The sequence below is a fragment of the Periplaneta americana genome, chromosome 9, assembly GCF_040183065.1.
Source record: "Periplaneta americana isolate PAMFEO1 chromosome 9, P.americana_PAMFEO1_priV1, whole genome shotgun sequence".
Classification (NCBI taxonomy): domain Eukaryota; kingdom Metazoa; phylum Arthropoda; class Insecta; order Blattodea; family Blattidae; genus Periplaneta; species Periplaneta americana.
The window spans coordinates 104970888-104987714 of NC_091125.1; the positions used below are offsets into that span (position 1 = coordinate 104970888).

General features: G+C 34.6%; 1 protein-coding gene across 3 annotated transcripts in view; it reads left to right on the top strand.

Moving 5' to 3' along the window:
* The window catches only part of LOC138706354 (prostaglandin reductase 1-like), a 32225-nt gene extending 15914 nt beyond the window's left edge, over window positions 1–16311 (top strand). For all 3 annotated transcript variants that reach the window (XM_069835531.1, XM_069835530.1, XM_069835532.1), the window contains 6 exons: window positions 366–551; window positions 3238–3356; window positions 5569–5723; window positions 9442–9553; window positions 12269–12387; window positions 15265–16311. In XM_069835531.1, the coding sequence (XP_069691632.1) occupies window positions 366–551; window positions 3238–3356; window positions 5569–5723; window positions 9442–9553; window positions 12269–12387; window positions 15265–15375 (802 nt within the window). In that variant the 3' untranslated portion in view covers window positions 15376–16311. The remainder of the gene's footprint in view (window positions 1–365; window positions 552–3237; window positions 3357–5568; window positions 5724–9441; window positions 9554–12268; window positions 12388–15264) is intronic.
* Window positions 16312–16827: the final 516 nt, after the last annotated feature.

Below are 16827 nucleotides of genomic sequence, written 5' to 3' on the forward strand. Positions count from 1 at the left end.
GGCAAGAGGTTTCCAGATATTGCATCAGTGCTTCATGTATTAGGGCAGAATATCAGAGAGATCAACAGAAACAACCTCGCTAACGGCATTCAACGGTTACCACAGAGTTGGCAAAAGACATAGGAACACGCTGGTGATTATATTGAAGGGATGTAAATGTACTTTCCATGTAAGTTCAATAATATGTTTGTACTGTCTATGTTGCCATTATTTTATTTACAACCCTCGTATTAATAGGCCTACCTATATTACAGCACTATGAACGAATTTTATTTATATTAAATGTTTATAAGTTTATTCATTTCTCGTTACAGTTGATTTACTGTGACACTTTAATTTATACTTTTAAATGTTATTATTTTCAGAGTCATTGAAAGCCGTCACAAAGACTTTGCTGTTGGAAAACATGTGATTGGATTCTTTGGCTGGCGAACACATACAATTGCAAATGGCAACATAGCTCCAATTCCTACTCATTTTCCACCACACCTTGTGCCCGAGATGGGAGATTTGCCCATGTCTTTAGCTCTTGGAGCTCTTGGAAGGATTGGGTAAGGATTAAGAGTTTAAACTCATAGCTTACTGCCTATATGAATTACCTGGTACTACCAGTATGTGTTAAGTTACTTCGTTATTTCATAATCAAAAAAAGCTTTAAAAAGTCAAGATATTATGAAATGTAAATCACTGTTCCTCTATTTTAACATGGTTACATACTGGTACTGTAGATTAAGCTATCATAAGTTTTTATTACGGTACTGAGGTACTAATTGTAACTTCTTGGTGATAGTGCTTATAAGGTTGTTCTAATAATATTATAGATTCTAGACCGTCGGAATTACAGAGTTATGTAGTGAATTACAAATTATGGTTCATAACAAATAAACTGAGTTTTCAGGCATGTTAAAAACCTACAAGCCTAAATTAGAGCCTCTGGACTATATTTCTCCTCTCTCGCGTCCTAGTAATAATACCTTACTTGCATACTAGGTGTGTTAAGGCGATGTGCCTCTCTGCCCCCTAAAAGCAAATAAGTGTAACTAAATTCCTTGTAGGTCCTGAAATCTTCACTAGAGGTACCTACCTATATTCTGATTCCGAATCTATGGGATGAATGAATGAATGAATGAATGAATGAATGAATGAATGAATGAATGAATGAATGAATGAATGGATGGATGAATGAATGAATGAATGAACTATCCACATGATAGTACATAAATATAAGTTATGTAAGACAAGTCAAAGTGCATGTAGGCCACTGATATGGGTGCATTACACTTCCTACAAATTTCGACATGAGCGATAAATGGCCTGTAGCTCTCTATCAAGGACAAAATTCTTTTACGTACCATAAATCTGCTACATAGGTCTCTCAGCTTCACTTTTCTTCAGGAAGAAGCCATGCTAAGGATCTTATCGTCCTTTAAAAACCATCGCCAGTACAGTGAATAATAAAAAAATACCCACAAAAGCGGGGATAATTTTATATAGCAGATATAAAAAAAAGATATCTTAAAATTCTACACTAGAAAAATACAAAAAAAGACCCTAAAATTCTACATTAAAACCATTAAAAATACTATAAATCACATCCATTGTCCGAAGCAAAGAGCTATGAAGTACGTCCCAAATTTCACTGTTGACAGCATCGTCATGTGTCCCATTCTGAATGTGGAGAATCAGTTTCTACTTCGACATCAGTATTCTATAGCAAATCGTCCTCTGTGCCATCCATGACATTAGAAATTCCTCACTTTTTGGAGGATTTTATCACTGTTTCCACTTTCACTTTTTCCCATGACAGTTGATAGTTTTTAGGGGTCGTCTTTAAGGACAGATATAAGCTAAAACCATAATGTTGTGCTCGAAATTGATATCTCCTCTTATATGCGGAAATATATGGTTTAAATATAAAAAGTATGCATATTGGAAAATTAAGTATTATTTCAGGCTTTAATATTGTGTTCTAATGTGATGCGAGATTTTTGGGTTTTTGCATTATGTCACAGATGTAGAGCACAGGCATCATTTGAGTTTCTGTTTAGGTAGGGGGCAAGAATTTTAGAGAAGGACTTCTAGGGTACGTCGTGCTGTGTACACTCGCTATTTCCTCTGAAATTAACAATTTTCCATACTGCAAACTGGAATAAACTTGATCACTGGGGTAAACTTCATAAAACAGGGAAAAATTATACATATTTATTTAAGCCATATCAGATGCACAGAACATATTATATTTAAGTTCATTAATTTCTCTCCATTTTTTATGTATTTTTTATTATTTTGAGTCACAAAGGGCTTATATCATGATTTATTTTTTAATGTATGTTTTGTTTTACAGATAAATTTGCCTCACTTTACAATATATTTCCAGTTTCCACACATAGGCCTAGTTTTAACTTCTTATCCTACATATCTTGATTACACAACTTTTAACACTATATCAGTTAGGAATAAAAATATGTACATATTATATTTATCCATGATATGTATATGACTTTCACGTATTAACTTGAACTAAGTTTAGTAATACTAAGTAGTTCTGAAGATGGCTCCCAAGCCGAAATAACACGTGAAAGTCATATAGCCTACATATTTTTATTCTTATCCTATGTACAGTATGAGTCGTAATTATATACTGAAGTATTGCAGAGTATTCTATACCAAAACAAACATATTTTGTCATATAAATGTATAGCCGATACTACATTGTTATCAAGATAATGCAACATTGCATTATTTCAGAGCTAGTCTACAAATTACCCCTGGCTAAAATCGGAACTAACAGTCTGTGTTGTTTTGTGGTTAAAAAGAGATGTATTCATAGTTGGCCATGTCTTGTAGTTATGTAACATTTCGTTCTGCAAGGGAATTTCACAATGTTGCATTAAATTTGTTTGGATCAAATTTCTGCATATTTAAAGGACAAAACTAAAATTCTTTCAATCATTTGTTATCATAATACACTGCTCTTTTAAATTGAATGAGCATATTGAGAATTAAATCAATAGCTTTCCCAAAACACGCTCTGAATTTTTCATATAAAACAATTTTTATCTCGAAAAGCAAGCAAAAACGAGCAAAATTGTATTAAAGTTTTTTTGTTTGAAACTTATCAAAGAATAACCCCTTAAAATTAATGACACCACTTACGGTTCATTGTGTATAAAAATGTGCCTGTATTTTCTTCAGATGCAAAAATTGTACCCTTTCATTTTATGGTTTGTGATGCAGCAATACGGCTTACTTTGGACTCTTAAAACTTTGTCAACCTAAGGCTGGTGAGGTTGTAGTAGTGAGTGGAGCCGCGGGTGCAGTTGGAAGCCATGTGGGGCAGATAGCACATATTTTAGGTTAGTATTATCAATTGTCTGGATAGCATATGTGCTTCCCACTCAAGTTGTCAGTGGTTCGATTCCTGGCATGGACAATGAAAGAGATCTATCTTCCGTCCATGGGAATGGATGGTTGTCCCTTGCCATGTGCTGTCTTGTGTTGTCTCAGCAGTGGCTCTGTGTCATGCTGACTACACGACCAGGGAGGCTCGTAATGTGTGCCTATGTAGTGTTAGTCCAAAGATATACTCTTCCCTACACGCATTCTAAGTTTATAAGTCGGCATTAAAAGAGGAGATATATGAGTATGTGCACAGAATCAATCAATCACAGGATTGTATTACATACATGTTAATTATATATGCACAAATTTCCTCAATAATTTTAAATTTAAGTAAGCATTCATAGTTGCATCAACACTTGATGAATTATTATCATCTTTAATTCAGAAACAAAATAACCTTACAGTTGGTTATTAATTTAATGACGCTATAACAACTAATAGGTTATTTAGTATCGATGAAACTGGTAATGGCGAGATGAGGCCAAAAATTTGTCGTAAATTACCTGACATTTGCCTCATGATTGGGGAAAACTTGGAAAAAACCTAATGAGCCTAAGTGGGAATTCAAACCATGCTCAGGCACAGTTGCGAATCAGCAGGCAAAAGTGCCTGCTGCCTGAGCTATGCAGGTAGCTACAAAATAATTAACTCATTTATCTTTACCCCCCAATATTTTGCATAGAATGTAAGAAGCAGTCCTGTAGAGGGAGAAAATGTTGGGATGTACGTATTGTGTCTTCTTTTACACAGCACATATGGGGGCATGCTTTCATGGCTTCAGCACCAAAATGAGGTGGTGTAGCCAGCACTATGTTCCAGCTACCTTTTATTTTCGGGAAAGATCAAGTATTCAATTTGAAAGGAGACTGAGTGGACTCCCAGAACCATTATAAAAGTTTTGGCGACAATAAAAATTCCGTTACTATCTGGAATTGACCTTTCAGTCCGTAGCCAGTTGCTCTGCCAACTGAGCTTTTTGGGTCATAAAAAAGTGGAAATTTTTTTTCAAGAAAAAATAAGTTTTTACGACTATATCCAATCATTCTCCTAGTCTCTTTCACTCTTTGATCCTCTTTCTGCTTCATTACTTCTGGCTTAACAAACCACGAAACAGATTTTCTCTCATAAGAATTAATATAATTTTTCCATTTCTATCTAATAACCAATAATAGGAGCTTCAGTGTTCATTGTAAGTAATATTTCTTCTGTCTTTTTACTTTTGATTTGCCTCTGACTATAATTAAATGAGTACTATAACATTTTAGTCATAAATAGCTGGGATTCCAGATTGAAGTCCTGGCAGCTGTAATTACGAGAAAAGGTGTTGAGACATGTTTTTTTCGGGATAGTCCCATTTTTTCTGTCATAAATGAAAATGCATGGAATCAAGTTTCAGTTTTTTTATATTATTATTTTATTCTTTTTAGTTGGTTATTTAACGATGCTGTATCTACTACTAGGTTATTTAGCGTCAATGGAAATAGTGATAGTGAGATTGTATTTTGGCGAGATGAGGCCGAGGATTCGCCATAGATTACCTGACATTCGCCTTATGGTTGGGAAAACCTCGGAAAAATCAAACTAGGTAATCAGCTCAAGTGGGAATCGAAAGCATGCCCAAACACAACTCCGGATCAGAATACAAATGCCTTTGCCGACTGAGCTATGCCAGTGGCTTATTATTTTATTGTAAGAATCCAGATATGATAGTCTTAATTTAGTTTTCATAATATATAAATGGTATATATTACCCAATTTAACTTAAAAAAATATATTGTAAACACTTTACGATCATCAATTGGAATTGGCATACAAATCTGACTGTTGTCCGTAGTGCTCAAGTTATTACGATGCTCATCTGAATTTTTTAAGGACAATAAAAATATCTTAATTGGCATCTGTCAGTAGTTTCATGTCGTAATTTTTCCCTCTCCCCTCAGTGAGAAGGCTACAAGCAAAATTTGGCAGAAGTTTCTCATATAGTCATATACGAAGAAATTCAATATTATCAATCATTATTATTATTAGTATCTAAAATTCGGGATAGACTCTAACGAATTTCATCTTATTAAAAATATGTACAAAATATATATTAAAAAAGAAAAACCTAAACCAGAACCATCTTATTCAGACTTTGTTATAAAATATTTTGTATCTTTTTTTCAGGTTGCAAAGTTATAGGCTTTGCTGGTTCAGAAGAAAAAGTTAAATGGCTGACTGAAGAATTGAAATTTGATAGAGCCTTCAATTACCGTACCACTGATGTGACTGAAGCATTGAAGGAGGCAGCGCCGGATGGAGTTGATTGCTACTTTGACAATGTGTGTAACAGGTCGTGACCATGATTAAAGTAACATAAATATAGACTACGCAGAATTCAATTCAAAGCCAATGTATTTACGTCATATCGGACTGAAGTTTGATTTCTATATAACAAATTTTGTCATTATACTCGTAATATGTTATTGAAATAAATATAAATATATATATATATATATATATATATATATATATATATATATATATACACACATACATATTTATTAACTATAAAATATTATCGAGAAATGCTGCTTAAATGGTGGTAAAGTCACATAATACTTTATTTCGGCGTGTTATTTCATGAAATAGTACCGGTAGTTTTTTACTCGGGTACTTAACGACGCTGTATCAACTACGAGGTTATTTAGCGTCAATGGGATTGGTGATAGTGAGATGATATTTGGTGAGATGAGGCTGAGGATTCGCCAAAGATTATCTGACATTTGCCTTAAGGGTTGGGGAAAACCTCGGAAAAACCCAACCAGGTAATCAGCCCAAGTGGGAATCGAACCCGTGCCCGAGCTCAACTCCGGATCGGCAGGCAAGCACCTTAGCCGATTGAGCTACGCTGGTGGCTGTGAAAAAGTTTGTTCTCTAGCTTGGAAAAAAATTACAAAGAAAATAAAAAAAATATATATTAAGACTATTTGACTAACATCAATGCAATTTTATCTCCATTACCTTCCATGCAGTCAAACAAAAATAAAATGATATGAACGTGATCAACTTCGAAATTAAATCTCAGTTCCCATAAAACGTATACTAAAATATCTTTTCTTGAATAATTTCAGTACTGATTACATTAAGTGCAGTCAAGATATAAGAAACTGAAGATTATGGTAAGTTTTAAATAAAAAAAAATAAATTATCACTAATTATTGTCTAAGTAAAGTATGCAGATTAAAATAAATGAACAATAAAAAATTAAAAGCACTGAAGAGAGATATGGCTAGTAAGTAAGAAAAAAAATACCGTACTTTCTTTAGCCCAGTTTATACTTTTCATATGCATAAATAGAATTTCGTTGCTGTCTCCCATCAGGCACCTCCCCAAGTAATGGATAGGGGAAAACTCACCAGATATGGTGTGTACCGGGCGGACAAAAACTAGCACTGCTGCCTTGAAGTTAGTAGTTGGTTCGACAAAGGCTAGGGGAAGACAACCCTGATTACAAATCACCTGATCCTCCAGGTTGGGGGTTGGGCATAGCGCTGACAACTCTATTCTGTAAAACCAAAATGTTGCGAATCCTCTCAATAATAGAAGCCGAACTGATATATGGAGATGACCTAGGCACGGTAAAGGACTATTACGAATAGATAAGGAAGATTGGAGTTAGGAGGCGGAGTAGACTGGAATATTGGAGGAGGTCCAGGCCTTCAATGGGCAGTAGTGCCAGTTATGAATGAATGAATAAATATAATTTATTTCCAAATGTCATAATTTATTACTTCTAGAATCCAGGAAAACGACAGAAAATGTGAAGTAAATAAACTACAGGTCCGTATACAATTATTTTTGCTAAAGTAGTCTACATAGACATGTAGACTACATGTCTACATTATTAACTATGATTTTTAACATATTAGTATGTTTTACAAATTAGAGTACCAGCAATTACAGTACTTGATATAAAAATGGGAAGCGAGTTTTAGAAGTTAAAACCTAAAAGGGCTTTTTACTCTAGAAGCATAACACAAAGTTCACAGCTAGGAAAACCATGCATAAATCAACTGTATGAAAGTTTTCAATTTTTCTCACACTAAAAATGGTACCTACTGAAGACTATCGGTTTACATAAAAAAGACTGCAGTCACAATGATCATTCATTTTGTATACGTTTTTCAGCATTTTAAATATAGGCCTATTTTTGGCACTACAGTGTAGAAATTACACATTATCTGCTGGAAGTTTAATCTGATTTAGTATCTTTTTATATAAAACTTATCTAGATGTTGTTGTTGTTTAGTCAACTATCCGAAGACAGGTCTGAACCTCAAAAGTGATACCAACAAGTCACTACTTATGAGGCAACTAGGCTAGGAGATAATGGGGTATGGTGGCCAGTTCCTTTTCCCTTCCATTGCATGCATCGCCGATTAGCTACATATTACACTAATTGTCTAGACATTAAATCAAAATTAATTTCATAGATACTACAGGGTTATAAAATAAATGTACCGGTAGTTTTTTTTATATTCTTGTAGAAGAAAATAATTGTTTTAATTTAACATAATTAGCTTGTAAGTTAAAATTGAAATTCAATTAAAGTGGTTCAATACCGGTATGAGATTTGAAGCTTTCACGATAATACAATGATTATGTTCAGAAATAGACTTAGAGTATTTTACTGTGCATTGGAATATCCAAAAGTCTTCTTCTGAAGGGGTTCACATTTATGGTCTAGTAATAAAGAAAAGCTATGCATAATTTGAAGAAAACTGAATAATTTTTGAGGTAACTTATTGTGGTTTTATTTTTAAAACCAAATAGTTTAGGAAAGCATAGTTTTAAAAGCTTAATCAATTCTGTAATTCATTGATTATAGAGTTCACGTTAACACTTTGTTTGTTAAAAACATACAATTGTTTAGTCACACGTTAAAAAGTGTTAAAATTTTAAAAAAAGGTATATACCTTGGACAGACAGCTTGTTTCGACGTGATGTTACGTCTTCATCAGTGTCTCCTGAACTACTGGTGATCTTGAATTCTGCGATGTGCATTTGTCAGCTGTAGGGGTGGGGGTGTGTTCCTCTTATGGTGGGGGCTGGTTGTTTGTGTGTTATGACGTATCATGACATCGAATAATGTGTGGGTATTGAAGTGTAATTGTGTATTAAGTATATGTTGTGGGTATGTTATTGTATGTTTATATATTTCGTATTGTTCTAAGATGTTTAACTGTGAACTTTTTGGTGTGATGACTACAATAATATAGATACATATGGAAATTTTACACATGACTACAATAATATAGAAACAGATATGGAAATTTTACACATCATACCAAAAAGTTCACAGTTAAACATCTTAGAACAATACGAAATATATAAACATACAATAACATACCCACAACATATACTTAATACGCAATTACAGTTCAATACTCACACATTATTCGATATCATGATATGTCATAACACACAAACAACCAGCCCCCACCATAAGAGCAACACACCCCCACCCCTACAACCGACAAATGCACATCGCAGAATTCAAGATCACCAGTAGTTCAGGAGACACTGATGAAGACGTAACATCACGTTGATACGGGCCGTCTGTCCAAGGTATATACCTTTTTTTAAAATGTTAACACTTTTTAACGTGTGACTAAACAATTTTATGTTTTTAACAATTCTGTACCGTAATTACATTTGTCCTTAAACGTATTTGCCAATGTACACTGTACAGTACAAGAAAAGTATTATCTCTTGGTATACTAATTTTTAATACCATATTGCATGATTGTCCAGGACGACATACCGGTACTTTATAAATGAAGCAAAAATTTTAAAAAATAAAATTTTCAAGTGTTACACTGTAAGAAGCTCCTTTAACACAAAATCTTTCTATAGAACATAGATTTTAATTTGGAGTGCAGAGCACTTCTTGATAATGCTTGTATATTGTAGAATATACCGGTACCAGTAAATAAAGTACTGGTATTTATCTACTAATCTCTTAAACCTTATAATGTATAGGACTTTTGCATACAGGTTGGAGGTGTCATGAGCAGTGCAGTGATCCACCATATGCGTCAATTTGGACGTATTGCAATCTGTGGATCTATCAGCTCTTATAACACTAAAGATGGAGAACTGGTGTCTGGTAAGTAAGCTGTTCACTAAATAATAAGCAAATGGTCTCTTTTCAAAGCACATTACAATAAATTCATTACTGAGTATAGTGTACTGCCAGCACTTCAGTTATAAATTTACATAATAATAAAACACTGTGATGCAAAAAAAGTGGAACAATATGAAAAAGTACGATTTTCATTGGAGAAAGACTATTCTAACAAAACTTTTCCACTTTATGAGCCTGTTTTGGCAAATTTAAAACTTACACCATAGCCTACTTTTAGGCCTGAATAATTTCGAGGGAAAAATTGTTCCGGGGCCAGGCATCGAACCCGGAACCTTTGGTTTAACGTACCAACGCTCTACCACTGAGCTACCCGGGGAACTCTACCCGACACCGATCCAATATTTCCCTCTATATCCACAGACCTCAAAGTGGGCTGACAACCATCAAGCAACCAACTTCGAGTGCACACTAACTCTGTGTGACTTAAATTGTGGTTTTCTGTTAACGAACAGTGACGTGTATTATGCAAATCAAGATTTCAGGTATAACTTCCTGTAAAGTTGATTTGAATAATTTCGAGGGAAAAATTGTTCCGGGGCCGGGCATCGAACCCAGGACCTTTGGTTTAACGTGCCAATGCTCTACCACTGAGCTACCCGGGGAACTCTACCCGACACCGATCCACTTTTAGGCCTATTAACATTAATTTCGATCCATTAGGACAAAAAAATAAGAACAAAAAACAATGTTATACTTTTTCTGTTTTAACACAGCATTGCAGTGCACAAAAGGAACCAGCATTATTAAACGAATAATCGTTTCAAATATGTATTTTTTTTATCATGTTTTAACACATTTTTCACTTCACTAGACCAATCACTACAGTGTACTCCCTCCTCTAGCCGCAATTACAGCTTCCATCCTCTCAGGTATGATCTGAATAACATTTCTGATACCCTGGTGATCCAGGTTGTCCCGCTCCTCCTGTATGGCTTCCCTGAACTTGTGTAAGTCTTCTGGTATAGTCACCCGATTCCATACACCTCTTCCCAGCAAATTCCATACGTTCTCTATGGGATTCAGATCTGGACTGCGTGCTGGCCAGTCCATTTTCTGAATCCCCACCCTTGGAGAAATTTGATGAGACGTGCTATATGGGGACAGGCATTATCCTGCATTAGAATGACAATGAAAGGTGCAAAAGGCACAACGTGGTTCGTAAGAGTTTCTTCCACATAGCAGTTGGTATTGAAGGGTCCATGCTCAAGGAACACCAGATTTGTCTTTTCTTGGATACTGATTCCGCCCAGATCATGATAGAACCTCCTCGGAAAGACACTCTATGGGAGAAAGTACAAGAAGACTGGCACTCTCTAGGCCTTCTCTACACTCTCTCCCATCCATCTGGAGAATATAGGGCAACCCAAACTCATCTGTAAACAAGACCACTGCTCTAATTTAAGTTCAGTTGGAATGTTGATGAGCGAACCCAAGTCTTGCAGCATGATGCTTCCGAGTCAACAGAGGTTCTGTGGTAGGTCTTCCTGACTGCAGGGTCGATTCGTAGAGACGTCTCCTAACTGCTCACACACTCACTTCCAATTGACGGTCTTGAGAGAGTCGATTTTGGACCTGGGCGACAGTTGTATGCAGATCCTGCAATACTTGAAGCCTTATAAAATGGTCTTCCCTCTCGATTGTGGCTCTGCTACGACCTGATCTGCTATATGAATTTATTTCTCTAAAGAGTCTTATATCTCTGTGAACACTTCCAACTGATGCTCCAAGTCTCTCTGCTACATAGCAATAAGGCCTTCCATCTTCAATCAATTCAACAGCTCCTGCAGAGACTTCCGAGGTTAATGGCATGTTGATCATATGAAAACTTTTTCGTAACTGCGTCAAACAGTTAACAAAACACGTCCTTTCGTCGGTTAACTTCAAAATCATAAGTCATCCCTCAAACAGATGGTAAAATAAATGTTAACAAAGGTTGGTACAGATGTGCGAGTGGTAATTGTAATAAACAACAAATGCGTTAAAGGTCTGAAAATGATTATTAGGGTGGATTTTACACTAACTTTTTCTTTCAAAATATCCCAGCAGCATCATAAAGCCATAAAACTACTTCAAAGTTCAACAGACAAGATTTTAAGTCCCAGTATTTAATCACAAAATAAATATTTTCTAGCATTCCACTTCTTTTTTTTTGCACCACAGTGTAGTAATAATAATAATAATAATAATAATAATAATAATACATAGTGTTCTGCCCAAAGGCAGGTCTTTCACGCAAGCCCAGCATTCTCCAATCTTTCCTATTTTCCATCTTCCTCTAGTCTCCGCTTATTATGATCCATATATTTAATGTCTTCTATCATTAATAATAATAATAATAATAATAATAATAATAATAATAATAATAATAATAATAATAATAATAATAAACTGAAATTTGTTTAATTTTAAATTCCTATCTGACTGTTGTTTGTAAGAAAGATTTATAGCAAGTACAATATTGAAGATAAATCCTTGTTCTATTATTATTTATTATTAACTACGATATTCACTCGACAGTATTGCTTTCTTCAGACTTGTTATTGTTATTAGATATTTTAACTTGTATTTCTTGACTGAATTATTCATTTCGTTTATAGCTTTCTGTCTTGCATCTTCTGTGTATGTCATTTATGTTCTGCATTTTTGTGACATCTTATTTTATATTGTACTTTGCAGCACCAATGATACAAACTTCCGTCGTTAGAAAACAGTTGAAAATGGAAGGTTTCATTGTAAGTCGGTGGAAGGATTGCTGGCAAGAAGGAATAGACCAGAATTTGAAATGGATACAAGAGGTAACTACATTATATTAACTTAGCAAAGGAGTTAAATATCTCCCTCTATTAAAATTGCATATTGTAACATTTAAAATTTCATATTGCAATGTAAGCCAATAACTGTAGCTGTGTAGCATGTAGGATCCAGTTCATAGGCGGATTCAGGATCTAGAAATAATTTAAAATAATTGATAGAAGCTTGTGTCCGAAACTGCTTTGATTTCAATACGTTGGTTTAGTTTTCCTAGCAATAATGTTACCAGTACCTTTAACGAAAGCACTCAAAATGAATTCTTTGCACCTCGTTACAAGTCCTGCAGCACTTTTCATATCAGTATCAGAACAATTGATTTTGAAGAGCATATTCTCAAGTCACGAAGATGGGAACAATATGTTACACTTATCAGAGAGAAGGGTTTAGCAGGATCAACGCTATGTCTATCATATGCAGGACTTACCGATAGTAACTTTCCTCCATTAGAAGCTTTCATGCTGGTTTCTGCAGATGTATGCTCGTGGTAAGTATTTCATATCAATTGTATAGTTTACAGACAAAATATCATTCATTACATATTAGAATGTTTTCTGGGTCTATTTTAAATTCTTTGTTTAATTAACACAATTGTAAACGTTAAAATTCCGAACAAGATTGTTAACGAATTCAACCATATGTGGCATTTTTGAGCGAGTGAAAAGGTCTATGCTGGGCTTGTATCGAGACACAAGAAGCTCATTTTGGGGACTGACTTTATAACTAAGCATATTGTTTACTGAAACACAAAATAACTAACTTGAAGTTAACACGTGTATGAATGTATTAAGTTGTATTACATTGCTAGCCACTACTGTCTATATGAGGTAGTACTTTAGATCTGTTGAACTGTCTTATTTAGTACCATATTCTCGTGAAGGAAAGTGGACGAACCTACAACATAGAATGCAATGCATCACTGATGCATCTAAGAAAATCATATCCGTCATCTTGAAAATAATACAGTTGTCATCAATAATGTACAAAATTATAGGAGCCAAAGGAATAAAAGATGCATTTAAAAAATTTACGGTAAGTCTACCATACTTATGTACTATAATAACAAGACTATTCCGTAAAGTTTTTTCTTGCATGATTGTACCTTACATTTTTTAGGTCATGTAAAATGCTTACTTACAATTTTCTGAAATCATTCGAAGCTGAATTTCAAATTTATCTAAACTATTGTAAATCATGGGAAGGGAAGTTCGACTTGTTAAAAAAGGCCAAATCACCAGGAAAATATTAACACTTTTGTACCAGTATGTTCAGAGTTATTGCATTGTATTAAATTAGAGATTTATTTAATTCTGTTTATTGTGCCAACATTTCTAAAACTGCCTAGTCATCGTCCTTAGTTCTTCATACGAGTTCAACACTATTGTATTACTTGGATTTTTTGGCTCGTTTAGCATAGGCTGAAACATACCTTCTTTAACCCTCGCAAACTGATCTGAAATGCACACACTGTAAGCTAAGTGGGTATGGGGTACAAAATGGACCCCGCCAGCTCGAGAGTTTATCGTGTTGCATACATTTAGGGATTTTAACATAAAATTGTTGCAATCTATCCTATTAGAGCCTAAAAAATCGAGGTCTAATTATGATATTAAAGATAATATGTAATAACAATGTTTAAGAAATTCCGATTAAAAACATCAACTAAAATCTTTCCTCGTCCCTTTCTGGTGAGAGTGTGTGTCTGTATGTTCTTGTGTGCGTGCAAGAGTCGGAAACAGAAATAAGACAACAAGAGAGGGGGGGGGATGAAGATAGGATGGGAAGCTTCTTGAGTTTCAGTACAAGCCCTGCATAGATCTCCTCACGGATGGGAGGAAAGAGAGACAGAGTAAACAGTGAACTTTATATATTTTGTAGAAGCATTTGGATTAATATCGCTTGTTATTTAAATTTACCCAGATTAAGGACAGAGATCGCTAGAGAGATGGATAAATACCAGAAGAAATCAAAATCTATAGAATACGATATTTTAATGAAACCAAAACTATGTTACATAACTGTCCAGTTGCAACTTGTTTGCGAGTAGTCAGCGTACAGTAGTCTAATGAATAATAGTGTAAACTACTCGTAGTATGCGTTGAAGTCCCACTTTTTCACTTTATATTTATTTTACTGTTGAATATGTCTTACATTAACATTATACTTCTATTGGATTTTACATCTGCATTTCTCGCTATGAATCTCATAGGTTAGCACAAGCTAGAAATGTAATTAAAATACATATGTGAAATGCAATAACAGGTTATCAATATAACGACAAATTAGGGGTGCAGTGTTCCTCGCATTTGCAGTGTACCCTAAACTCATGTCCCTCTTGCCTCGGTGGTCAAAATGAGCCAAAAGGTAATGAAAACATCCCATCAAATATCCAGCTATTATAAAAAAAATCATTAGAAAAGCAAGGACAATATTAAAACTCTTGTGATTTCACCACACATTAGTATTTATGGAAATGAGATTGCTGATCTTCTAGCAAAAAAGAAACAATACTTACACCCATTTCAACGCCGCTAGACAACCATATAGTGAAGAGAACTGAAGAATTATTCTTCACAGAAGCGCTAAACCTACTCTACAAAAGAAGTAATTGCAAACTTCCAACTGAACTTCAGACACGATTGTCTTACAGCACACTTTTACCACTTCAAAATCATAAACTTTGAACACCGCACCATCTACAATGACAAAATACCGTAACCACTTACATTTACCTAAGAATACTGTTATGTATTTTGATAAACCGAAGTTTTATTTATACATTAAAATATGTTGTTGTTGGTCCACTGCCAAGGCACTTGGCAATGAAGTCATTCGCTATATTAATATAATTTTATTTCTTACAGGGCAAGCTTAAATGGAAAGAAACATTAACAGAAGGGTTTGAGAATTTGCCACTTGCATTCATTGGGATGCTGCGTGGTGACAACATTGGAAAAGCTGTTGTCAAAGCATGAGCACTGAGTATTTCTTCAAGTACAAGATGATGACTGCAATTATTACGCAAGAGAAGAAAATACAATCAGACGGTTTATGGGAACTTCGTTTGTATTTAATACTTAATGTGTCTATCATTCTTACAAGCAGGTAGTCTAATGATTTTTACAAGTCTTATATTTTGTGATAAGTCTTTTTTGTTAGGAATTTTACACTCATCAGAGTTGAATCTTTTTGCCTTACTCACAGGCATTTTCAATCTTATATATAAGCTTAAACTTGGTTAGACTCAAATGACGTGGTGCCAGCACGACTTCATATCTTAATCTAGCTCGAAACAACACACTGAAAATGGAAAAACGTTCAGACCTTCAGTAAGATTCCAATCCATGACCTTGGCTTCCACGAAATGTTAAAACTGCGCGCCCTTTCCCGTCGTGTACACCATATCCAGCCTCACCCTTTATTTGAAAGTTCCTGGAGTAAAGAAAACTTTCTAATTTTTTTAAAGCATAATTCATGACTTTGCATATTAAATTCAAGACAAATTTAAAAAGCTTGAATAGACATCTATGTTGTAACTTCATTTTACACCCCAGTCCTAATAGGTACCCTTATCCTAACAGCTTTTAAGGATTAAGACTTTTCGGTCTTCATGCTTGTTAAGATTTTAACCCATACTAGACATTTATATGTATCAACATTCCCTGGTCATGTAGTTAACATAAAGCAAGCTCACCACTTCAGACGCCATAGAACAAAGACAAGATACACATCCAACCCATTTGAGAGGGAGATAAAATTCCACTTTTTCTACCTGTGTCTACTGGATATGTAGTCTGATATGATACCACTTGAACTGCAGAGGGAAATTTGTTATCTGTTATCATAAGAAATATAGACATTAAAACTATTTTTGTAAATATTAGGTTCATTAATAAACTTGTTATTGTGTTTACAGCATTATAAGTCTACCTACCTATTCCTACACATAAATAGGCTTACCTACATACGTAGTTCTCTGTTACACTCACAGAAAATCACACTCTATAAAAAGGTACCAATAATACGATAATATGAAATTGTTTAAAGGCAACAAACATAGTGGCGAAGAGTCCAGGGGAAAAAGGGGGGATGTCCACTTTTAAACAATTCTCAGAAAATCAATTTTAAAATTTGAAACTCTATCATTCCGAAAATAATACTGATTTATTTAACTAGCAGTTATTCGGTAACTGAGAACTTTCTTCCCCTTTTCTAAGTGTAGAATGAATACACTTCATATGAAGTATATAAGCGAATGGAAATCTGAATTTTGCCTGAAAGTGGACATCCCCCTTTTTTCCCCTGGACTCTTCTTATTTCTGCTCAATTTTCGTAACAGCTAGGATCAACTATTTTACGAAGTACAAAGTGACCATAAAGTCTATACTAACGTCGTGCTATGTTCGAATATGGAAGAGAAAACCAAG